Source organism: Rhincodon typus, chromosome 21 (genome assembly GCF_021869965.1).
Source record: "Rhincodon typus isolate 14 chromosome 21, sRhiTyp1.1, whole genome shotgun sequence".
In the NCBI taxonomy this organism is placed as follows: Eukaryota; Metazoa; Chordata; class Chondrichthyes; order Orectolobiformes; family Rhincodontidae; genus Rhincodon; species Rhincodon typus.
The window spans coordinates 38481744-38494066 of NC_063352.1; the positions used below are offsets into that span (position 1 = coordinate 38481744).

Sequence of the window (12323 nt, forward strand, 5' to 3'; positions counted from 1 at the left end):
ATCTGCAGTTCCTACTGTCTCTAGGTCCAGAAATGATTTTCTTTTTAAAAAAAAAACTCAGATGGTGGTGAATCTTTGGAATTCTCTGTCCCAGAGGGCTGTGAGTACGTTCAAAGTAGAAATTGATAAATTTTGATCACCTCCCCACCCACCAAGAGCACAAGGGAGGAAGATTAAGTCTGTTTTTAGTTATAATTTAACATCTTCTGAAATCCAAAGTGGCGCTGGAGCATGTTAGCACATTACACTTCTCACTGTTTGTTAAATACAAGTGACAATAAATCATTCAATTCAATAAGGGGTTATAGGGTTATTCTGAGTAACAGGGATTGTAATGTTTGTTCAGCCATTAATTGTATTCAATGGTGGGGCAGGATAAAATCGGCTGAATGACCTACTTCTGCTCCTAAACTCCTATCACATTTATCAGCCTCTGGGGAAATCCACAAACCCCAACTAAATAACAACGCGCTAAGATAAAGTTGCAAAATTGGGAGATATAAAATATTTAGTACATTTTCCACCCACTACTGAAGGATGGAATGAATTAGTGTTTGTTGACAGAAGACTAAAGCAAAAACAGCTCTAGGTGTGATTATCAAGTATTTACTGAAATTAACCAGTCAATGTGAAGTTGTTATAAATGAGGCTAATCAAGCAGAGAGGCGCGACTGGAAAGTATTTGATTATAAAATGGGACATACGCTTATAGCCCTGTGTAGTTTATTAGTAAAGCCTTACTTGGAGCATTGTGTGAAACTTTTGAGTGCCCTCATTTCAAAAGAATGGCAATGATCATTAAATCATGGAGATGGTCACAGAATTATGCCTGATTTTATTGAAGATAAGGAAATGCTGACAAGGATGAAGAATGAAAATATAAGTCAAATTACTTGCTTAAATTGTGACTGCAGTACTGGAGGGCATGGGTTCAAAATTAACAGGCTTTGAGCAAAACCAAACATTGAAAGAAATCTTTATTGCACAAATATTTATTATTCCTTGAGAAGAGAACACCATTAAAAGCAATTAAAACTGTCTTTATTAACTCCCACGAAAACATAAAACTCAATGAATACTTGGCTGAAAATGGAATTGAAAGGTTACAAATATGGACTGAATTAATCAAATGCTCAGTGGAACATCTTGTTGCTGTGTAGTTGAAAAGTTGCAATTGAAAAATCCAACTGATTGGGTATTGTATAATGCAATACTCATGTTAGATTTCATATCCTGGAGTCTAGATTGATTCAATGAACAGTAGACATTTCATATGCCTAAAACAAGATAGCAGCAAGGGCTTCTGTTCTGCATATTGTTGATATCCACTTGATCAACATTAGGAGTTGTCATTATACCCAAAGATTTTAATCATCACAACAAGCACAACACTGTCCTTATGGCCATCTCTGTTCTATTAGTTCTAGGATTACAAAAAATGACTTGTTTCAGTCTAATGATTTGTCTAGACTCTCTGCTGGTCGCCATGTGACAGAAACAAAACAGCATCACAACTGATGGCAGTAAGAATAAAGCAAAAGCTTTGAAAACAATGTCACAGAAACCAAACTTGACCATATTACCAAGCAACAAACTGAACTTGACTGAAAACAACATCTTCTTGTGTAAATGTCAGCCTTTCTAAAACAAACCTACTGTATTGGGAAACTAAAACAAAACTACTAGGAAGAGAAATAAATTGAGATAGTTCAGACTAATGAGACACATTGGCACTTAAATTTATGAAGACTGGGTGTTAAATAATTTAGGCAAGAGGAGGCCTAATTTTTCAGCGATGTACAAACATTTTTTTCCCAGAAGTCTGGCTGGAAGGGACTTCAGATTGGAAATTACTGAAGAAAGCTAACACAGGATGAAGTGTGTTTTGGACAAATTTAAACAAAACAGTACGAATATAAATTGGGGATTGTATTTTTAAAAGAAGCTTCAAGGAACAATGTGGCCTGTCGATATTGTAAACAAACCCTTATACCCTTCACAAGGGACAAAAAGGTTAAACACGGTGGAGATCTTTATGACAGTTATGAGAGATCAGCACTATTATCGAGGGAAGAGAGATCCAATTGGATATTGGAAACCTAACCAAGTATTGGAAGGAAAAACACGAATGTTAGGAGAAGTTGTCAGTAATCAGAGTTTGCTGGTGTCATTTTTGACAATTTGAATGCTCAACATTGTTGAAGGATTTACTTGCTGGGAGTAAAGTTATAAGGGAGATCTTTTGACATTTTTAATCATTACTCTCAAACAGTAAAATCTGAGATCATGTTCTGAAACTATATTAATTTTTCTGTCGCAATTATAAATCCAAGTCCATCTTAAATCTACGTTTGGGGGTACATTCAATTAATCTCATTAAGTATAACAATCTTTTGAATTAGTTATCAATTTGTTCCCTTCTAATTCACAAGTCAAAATGAAGTAAAAGGCAGCATTTATAACATGAAAGGCTAGAAGAAACTACAGAGTTGTGAACACAGCCCAGTCCATCATGCGCAACAGCCTTCTATCTATTGCCCTCATCTATACTTCCCACTACATCGAACCCCTCCTACCCCAGTTATACTCCCTCCCACCCTCTTTTGAAGGGCAGAAGATACAAAAGTTTGAATACACATACGAACAGGTTCAAGAACAGCATCTTCCCTGCTGTTATCATCCTTTTGAACAGACCTCTCAACTGTTAATTTTGCCCTCTCCCTCTGCATCCTCTCTGGGCTGTAACACTAGTCTGCATTCTGTTCCACTTTCCTGATGCACTTTATATGGTACAATCTGCCTGTATAGCACACAAAACAACACTTTTCACTGTATCAGAGTACATATAACAACAATAGATCAAACAAACAGACTTAAATTTCACATGGCCCAGGATTAAATGGATCAATGTTAGTAATTAACTCAGCAATAATACTGGCTAAGAAATCACTGCTTGTAATTAGCGTATCAGTTTTAGCAGCTAAGCAATGTTGGCTTTTAATATATTAATATTAATTATTGATCGATCAAAGGTGAATCATTTGTCATGATTAATGGATAACTGTTAACAATTAATGTTAATGATTAATGGATCAATGTTACTGGCTAGTGGATTAATGTTAACTATTGATGGACTAAAAATGGATCAGTGTTAATGGTCCATGTAGATATAATAACATTTGAGATGCACTGTTGCTGGTCAATGTAGAATTGATAACATTTAGCCAATAGATGAAATTTCCATATCCAGCATCACATAGTCAGCAAATGGGGCTGAACAGAAAAGTCTTGAAGTATGGCCCAAGTTATCTGTCCATTAACATTAATGAACAGAATGTCTGTGCTAGCACACAAAAAGAATTGTTGATGAGAGAGTTATGCTGCACAAGATTTTCCAAGAGCCCACTATCGTAAAAGTACCATCCCGCATGGCAAAGGTTGATGCTTACTGTGGTGGACTCAAACTGGATCTCTGGTTTCAGGGATACAACAATGTTGCTCTTAGGTTACCATTAGGAACTTCAAAGAAGTTCGATACAACTTTATCTATTCCAGAGTCATTGTTTCAGATTATTATTTCATGTCCAGAGACAGATTTAAGTCACGAGAAACATGACGGTGCATTATGTTCTCATTCAGACAAAAATGAAGAAGTGTTTAGAACTTCTACAAGTGGTTTTCTGATCTCCTAAGCAAAGTAGCCAGAAACCGTGGAGAATCAAATGTCAACAGCAAATGTTTCAAAGTTACAGTGAGAGAGTGGAAGAAATTCTACGCCATTGCCCAGTGGGAGGATGGAAAGAGATTCTTATTTAATGCTTCCTCAGGGTAATATGACACCACTCCTTGAAATTAATCCTTACAGCCTTTTCTTTCACATAATCACCAGTGTTCCTTTAAAAGAAAACCCATTGTGCAGTTCATCAATTTTATTGCTTCTGAATATTGTCCTATCGTGAATTTGTTACAGAACCAGTAATTCAGAAAATGCTGTTTGAGAAATTGACCACTTAAAACAAAATCTAGAATTAAATGTACAGTATTAGTGAAGGTGATCAAAAAGCTGTTGGATTGAAATTAGAATAAATTCCTTCAATAATATCCTTCAGGGAAGGAAACCTAGAATTCTTACCCAATCTGATCTATATCAAAGATCTAAAGCTGACATTAACATGGTTAACTCTAGCTTTCAGCTAAACGAGCTAAATTATTTGTATCAAAACTAGCACCTTCAATAAGGTGGTCCATGTCATGTTCTCAGGGGAACTGATGATTGGCAAGAAATGACAGCTCAACTATTCTCAGGTTGCAGTTAGCCACAAGCTTGGGGAAGTGCTTACACTACTCTGGGATCCACCAGACAGAAGCAGTGATCCCTTTAGTGATTGCAGTTGGACATCTCAATGTCTACTGCAAATGAAACAAGCATGCATTATACCTGCTAAGCCCATTCCTCCATGTAAATGTCAAAATCTAAGACTTGGGCTGGATTTTTGTCTCTCATCGGAGGTGTGAATTGGGTCACAAAACACATAAAACTTAGGTTTTTTTTCATTAAAAGGACAATTTAGCTCTGCTTTGCAGCTGCACAAGGAACTGTGTAGCAAACTCTTCCCAGGCTAATGCCCCCAGTCTAAAAATCCAGAAGAAAACTGCATTTCCTCCCTCATTTTTTCAGCTAGGAGTTTAGGAAGATCTTAAATGGACCTCAGTGGAAACTTTTGTCACCAATGAGGAAGGCAACTGAGGAATGTAGAACAGTTTAAAAGATATGTTTAAATCATTTTGACACTTTCAATGTCACTAATAGATACTGTATTGTTATGTGCGTGTTTTCAATGCAGTAATTTGTCAAGAGCTGTCCTGGAAAGGTTAGTTGACCCTCACATTGATGATCATTGTGCATCTGTTGTCATATATTTCAGTACTTTCTCTATTGACAAAAGTACAATAGTACATCAAAAACATCTCTAACAAAACATCTTGTCAGTCTTTGCTGTTATATTTTGTGCTTTGACTGTGATGGCATCGACTAAGGGAACATGGGGTAGCTTAGAAGGGGGAGGGTGGTGAAGTGGCATGAATTATCTGAGGGACATGAGTACAGGATGAAACAGTGTGAAGGTCGAGGTTGAGGAGCCTTTAGATAATGATGGTAACTGGAGTACTGTGGTAGAAAATGGAGTTGGACCTTCTAACATGCCAATCTTCACATCCGCGCTCATCACCACAAACCCAACTCCCATGTGAAAATATAAAATTTCCCAGGCAAACACATAGGTCAGGTGTGCATTTCGGGAGAGACCAAGTATACAGGTTCAGTTTTCCCCAAGCTTGCAAACAAAATACCAGCCCCTTAAATTACTACATAGCACTCTTGCCTCTGTGTCCAACAATTGTGAATTCAAGCCACACTTCAGTGAGTTAAGTACAAACTCTAGACTCGCACTCAAGTGTAATACACAGAGGGGAAACTCACTGCCCAGATGAGGCATTATTTTGAGGGCCTATTTACTCTGTCAGAGAGATGCAAAAGATTGCATGGCACTATGTTAAAGAAGAATCAAGGGATTTTCTTCAGTGTGCAGGCCAATATTATGGAAACAGACTCTCTTGATAGTATCTCATTCACACGTACAAACCCAAAAAAGTGTGTGAGATCATATCAGGTTCCTGATCCAATGTACCTTTCAGGGTTTTGCCACCCGACGCAAATCCCAGAACACCCCAACGCTACGCACATCCAAATCCAGCACTTTCTTGCCAGCTAAAATTCTGCCACAGGGGTCACGACTTTACAACAACAACAATTCAAAACCAAAATTCCATCAGCCGCCAGGCCCTTAGGGACATGCTCAGGTGAAAAACACAAAATGAAGTTCAACATTTTTGTTTCTTTCTCATTAAGATGAGTTTAAGTCATTGAAGTTTAGTGCAAACAGAATATGTGATTCCCCTAAACCAAATAATATCAAACTGAAGCGGCTTATATGTCTTATTTTGATGGTTATAGTAGGATGGTAGGATACCACTGTAGCTGTGTGCCAGTTTTACCACATGACCATATGTTTCAACTCAATTTGCTCAAAACTGTTACCTTGAAGCACTTTGCATAAAAGAATTCTGCATTTTGCAGCAATTCAGAATACTAGACTTTCTCTTTGGTGACTTAACAAAGATCCATTCTAACATTGCAATCATTTCATTTTTTGAGCAAGCTCCATTTTTGCCACTTAATGTTGCCAAATGTTTGTTGGATCTTCGAACTGTAGAAATCAAGTAGGTGATCAGAAGTACAATGCTGATGTGGTTGCCTAGTAGAATGTTTGCTTAGCAGAATTTGGATAAAATTACTGCTGTAAATCAATACTGAATTAAATAATTATGAAATTTATCATATGTAACACTAACAAATGAATTAAAGTCCTAGGCACCTTGCAAAGAGTTTCAGTAACAAGTGCCAGTAACAACAATAGTTCATTTAGATGGAACCATTAGTCTGCAGCAAGGTAATATATATTCCTGGGATCTATCATCAGTACATCAGCAGTCATGTAGACAAATACTGATAGCCTTTACCAGCAATATTACACAACTCCTTTTAATCGTGCATGGGATGCCCATGTCACTGGCTGGCTAGCTTTAGGTGTTCATCCCCAGATGCCCTCAAGAAGGTGATGAGCTGCCTTGTTGAACCATCTGGTAGGTAGACCCACAATGTTGTTATTGGGAGGGAATTCCAGGATCTGAATCAAGGACACTGAAGAAACAGTAATATATTTCTAAGTCAGTACAGTGAGTGGCTTAGAGGGAAACTTGCAGGTGGTGGTGTTCCCGTGTAGCAGCTGCCCTTGTCCTTCCAGATGGAAGTGGTTGTGTGTTTGGAAGGTGCTGTTTGCAGAGCCATGGTGAACCAATGCAGTGCATCCTGTAGATCAAACCAAACACATGTGCAACTGCTCCAATTCTGCGCACCCTGATTGGTGTGCCAGTGCCATTCGCAACATTGATTTCTAGTTCCGTTAGTCACTGCCATGAACAGACCTCAGAGGTTTGTGTGGAAGAAAAACTAATTAGCAGCAACACTGGATGGTACAGTGTTGCCGCTGAGCATCAATGGTGGAGGGACTGAATACTTGCGGGTGGGGAGCCAATCAAGAGGGCTGCTTTGTCCTGGATGGTGTCAAGTTTCTCGAGTGTTGTCAGAGCTGCCCCCACCCAGGCAAGTCAGGAATACTCCATCACACTCCTGACCTATGCCTTGTAGATGATAGACAGGATTTGGGGAGTCAGAAGAGGATGAGTTACTCAAATTGATCTTGATACCCCATTACCAACAATGTTACAGAATTGAAACTGACACTATAGCACCGATACTGATATTCCATTACCCAGTGTTACAGCATTTATACTAAAACCAGCAGTATTATAGCACTTATCTATGTAACTGTGAACATCATACATAAGGCTAGTGTTTTTCCAGTCAGTCAGTAACCAAGCATCCTGGGTCATACCTGGAGTTGCAAATCCCGGCTTCTCATCACTGCCATATTCTTCTCTTCACTGAGCTGTGCATACCTCATGGCTAAGTTGTAATTGTCATCTTTGACTTTCATAAGCTCATCATTGTAGTTGTTCCTCTCCTCCTTCATTTTGTTGTAACGTTCCTGGAAGGTATGTAGTTCTTGATTCACTAGCTTCAGCTGTTTCTTCTCATCCTCAAGCTGCTTCATTTTCACCTGCAGATCACACCGTAGCATCTCCTTGGCTTTTGTCTGTTGTTGCAGCTTTATGACCTCATTCATCAGAAACTGTGTCAGACCCTCATGTCCTTCTTCCACTGCAACACAGAACACGCTTGTCAATACCAGAGGGCAACAGAGAGCTAGGTCAAAAGGATTTCACGCCCTGACTACATTCTCCAAGTTTAACAACAACAACTTGCATTTATTTAGCACCTTGCCAGATGTTATCAGTTAGAAATTTGACACTGATCGAGATGAGGGGGTATTAGAACAGGTGAGAAAGAGGGAGGTAGATTTTAGGGAGCACCTTAAAAGGTGAGGTAGAACGGTTTAGGGAGGGAATTCCAGTTAACGGGGCCCAGGCAGTCAGAAGGTTAGGTTGCCAATATTGAGACAATAAAAATCAAGGACTAACTCAAACCGAGTCCAAATAAATTTTAATTTAAGAATCAAGTACAGCTCAAAGTAATTTAGGAAACACTCCATAACTGGTCCCAATAATAGCCTTAGTTTAAAAGTATTTACCTTATTGCAGAATACAGGAACCATTCTTTAATTTTGCATCTATATATAATGTCTGCTTGATGTTTGGAAAGTTTGGATGAATAAGTGAATAGTTTCCCCAATTGCAGAGCAATTGGACCACCTCACTCCACTAACTACTTGCTATTAACAGGAACTCAAGAGTAAATAAGCCCAGAGATTTCAGTTAGTCACATTATTTCAATTGTGCAGTTCTATACCTCAATTCAAACCCTTTGCATAGCCTGTAACTTTATAATAGTTACCCACAATTCATTGCAATAGAACATTACCTTAAAGATAAGACTTTCTGAGAAATATAAATCAGAGTAGTCCTTTACCTACAATGGTGGAGAATCTTCGTGTGGGCTCCTTCCCTGTGACCAGCTTGTACAGTTCTGGATAATAGAACTCAAGACTTTCCAAAAAAACAACATACCCTCTCTGTCCCTTTGTTTGGAGGATATCCAGAAGACGACCTTTGAAAAGAGCAAACAAAGTGAGATTCCATTTCAACCATTTTCTCTCACACTGCAACTTACCCTTCGGTAGAGGTACACACGAGGAATCAGGATCTCCCTGGAAGCTCAACTGGGATGTTCTAATATGAGGTACGGGTGAACAAGGGTGGACTAATTCCCTTTTCCTTGATATAACATCAACATCACGTCTGCATCACATGCCTTTGGGCTTGGTTGGTTTATCTGGTGGGTTTGCTCCACATGACTGTCTTCCCACCTCCATCTTTATCTACTCCTACCAGCACATCTTCATACCATGATCTAGCTTCCCCTTAAATCTCCTGATGGTTCCATTACTCCTTTGTGATGGTGAATTCCATATTTACTACTTTGGCGATAAAGAAGTAGCAAAGCAGACAATCATCTGTAATATTGATGGATTGCCATTTCTCTGACATTTACAAACGGGAGGCAGCCGCACTGAATTGTGGAAGGCAGATTTGCAGTTGCTGAAATCAGTGGTAACGCAGGCTGCCAGCACTCAAATGTTGCTTTGATAGAAATGAATTCTTTAATTCAACGCACATTTATGAATCCATATTTTCCTGGATTTTCATACCCGTTGTCCCAGAGTTTAGGAGTCTTTCCACTATGGGGCAGGATTGTCCTATAGGTTTCTGATATGTCAGGTTCAAACACACGTCAGAAATCTGCACCCAATGGGAAAGAGTTGTCGACATGATTTTCGCCCAGGTAGCTCTCCATCTGTTTAAGAACAGCACTGTGGCTCTCAAAACCTCTGCAGCCGGTCACTATTCTTAAGGAAACCTTTCCATAGAGCACACAATGGCTGTCGTAGAACCTCGCCAAGTAGGCAGGGATTGGGATGGTGGGGGTTGGTCCACTAAGTCTGCTGAAAGCCATAGAAAGAAGGAAAGCATACTGTAAAGGCCTTCTGCTATGTGCAGCAATCTCTTAACTTGAGAGGAAGCCATGAGACAGAGGTTTGTTAGGAAAATGAGATACAACACATGTAGCAAAGAATGTAATTAACTGTCAAGCAAGACAGATACTGTAAGGATCCTTCAGCAGAACCTCCTGAAATCAGAAACTCTGTAATGCAGAAAAGCCAGGACAGGTGGTATATGGGAACACCATCAATTCCCAACTCCTCTCTAATTCACACCAGGAACTTGGTTTGGAATCATCACCATACCTTCATCGTCACAGCACTTCCATACCTCACGGTACTCTCAGAGCACATTGATCATGTGGACTAGAATCAGAATTATAAAATCCCCTACAAAGCTGAAAGAGGCCAGTTGGACCTGCTGCACTGACCCTATAAAGAGGATCCCACCCAGACCCAGCCCCCGACGCTATCCCTGGAACTCTGCATTTCCCATGGCTAATCCACCCAGTTTGCACATCCCTGGACCCCACAGGACAATATAGTATGGCCAATTCACCTAACTTGCACATCTTTGGACTGTGGGAGGAAACCCACACAGACACAGAGAGAACGTGCAAACTCCACACAGATAGTCACCCAAAGGTGGAATCGAATCTGGGTCCCTGGTGCTGTAAGGCAGCAGCGCATACCACTGAGCCACTGTGGTGCCCAATGGTTCGAGGAATGGTTCAAGGAAGCTCACCATCATTTTCCCAAGGCCAACTGGAGATGAGTGATGTTGGTTTTGTCAGTAAGGCTGCATCCAAAGATTGAAAAACAAAACAAAGCAATTTCTTCTAAAAGAATTTCATTGTCACTATTGCCATTTGATATAAAACTATAGGAACACATTACTTTTGTAAAGGTTGTGACTGCTGTAACTCAATAAGAATTGAAACTCAATTACTTGATCTGTTAATTTTGGACTGCAGCATGTGTGAGTTGAGCACCTCATCCTCATCCTGCTCGTCAATAACTTTGCATTGCCGAAGGTACGGTGTAAGCTTGGCTGGATTGATGTACCGGCTGAGAACGTGCCGGTTACATTCCACATTCTCCCACACCACATCTTCTTCATCCTTCAAGCTGCAGAAATTCTCTGTCTCTGAACGACAGGCCTCCATCTCTTGACCTATAAAACAAGAAGAGGCGAGTGAAGCGGATTTCAAACTGTTGCTCATCTGCCAGACAGTACATCAATATTGGTCTGTTTTAAACTTTCTCTGTTCAGAGGCCAGGACTATATCTCGATAAGGGAAGCCATTAGAAAACCAAATGATCAGATATTAAGATAGGATTCTCTCAGCCGTTACACTTCTTTTGCTGCATTCTTGATTCCAAGCAGATGTTGTTCTTTCTTTTGAAGGAATAATATTTCACCAGTAAAATGCTAACCAGCCATTTGTATATCAGTTATCATCAGTTTCACAATTTACTAACATTCAATCATTGTCCTCTTGATTTGCATTGATTTTCCCAGTCAAATAGCCTATGTTTATATCTACAGCTTCAGAGCTATAGAAAGTTACAGCACAAAGAGGAGCTATTGTGTCTGTGTCTTTTATTTAGGTACCACTGCCTCCTCAGAGTCCTGTGTTTTCCTTGATGCAATCACTTATTTCCGATGCAGTATTCCACAAAATCTCATAATTAAAAAGAGGTTTCATCGAACTTCCCTCCCCATGCTTGTGGTGACAACTTGATCTTGACATCAACTCATTGCACGTCCTGCCTAATTTTTTTAAACATCCAGATTATGTCCGGAGTTTTGTGAAGTTCCGCACATCCTAGATCCTTGAGTTCAGGAATCAGAGTTGTAGAAACATATAGTACGGGTGGTCATTCCTTTTTAAATGAGAAGTCGGTCTACATTCCTGCTGTTTGTTCGTAACCCTGTAAAGGGTAGGGAATTTAAAGACCTGTCCAATTCCCCTTTAAAAATATTTCAAAAAGCAGCTTCCCCTGCCTTTTCAGGTGGAGCATTCCAGATCCTGACAACACTGACTACAAACAAATCTTTTCAATTTTTTTCCCCCCTTTATTTTCTTAGTTGTGAATACTTTCACATTGACTGGAAATGCTCGGTTGATCATTGATTATTCACAGATTTTTTCCTTCTAATGTGTTATTGCAGAATTAACTTTTAAATTGTAACTACCCAACAGCTTGATAGGCAGAATGCCATTAATTCACATTTTAATGAAGGTTTGCGCCAGTCAACTGACGAAGTTAAATTAACACTGGCTTGATTTTCATTGGCTAATAATGTTGACAAGGATACCAAGAGTTCCCAACTGTTTTCTGAAAAAAAAAAATCTACCAATTTTTGTTTTCAGTTATCTGAGCAAATAAATAGAACTTTCATCAGACTATAGCACCAGAACAGTAGAATGTAGTATCCCCTCAATATAGCACTGAAATGTCAAGCCAAGGTTGTGCATTCAAATTTTTGAGGGGAGTCTTCAAAATTTGTCGGGTGTCTTGTACACTGCCTGAAAATGCATCGAAGAGTGTTCTGACTTTTAAACATAGACTCCTCCAGATCTTTCACCCATCAGGCATTTCCAATGTCAAGGATTGGCCTTCGCTCAGAATTAGGAGCCCAAGTCCTTTCTAGTCGCAAATTAGAACCTGGTAGCTCCT

General features: G+C 39.4%; 1 protein-coding gene across 1 annotated transcript in view; it reads right to left on the reverse strand.

The window, feature by feature from the left end:
- The window catches only part of card11 (caspase recruitment domain family, member 11), a 221073-nt gene that overhangs the window by 121754 nt on the left and 86996 nt on the right, over positions 1-12323 (reverse strand). The window contains exons 2-4 of the mRNA XM_048609736.1: positions 10588-10812; positions 8609-8746; positions 7515-7840 (exon numbers count right to left, since the gene is read on the reverse strand). Coding sequence (XP_048465693.1) covers positions 7515-7840; positions 8609-8746; positions 10588-10812 — 689 coding nt within the window. The remainder of the gene's footprint in view (positions 1-7514; positions 7841-8608; positions 8747-10587; positions 10813-12323) is intronic.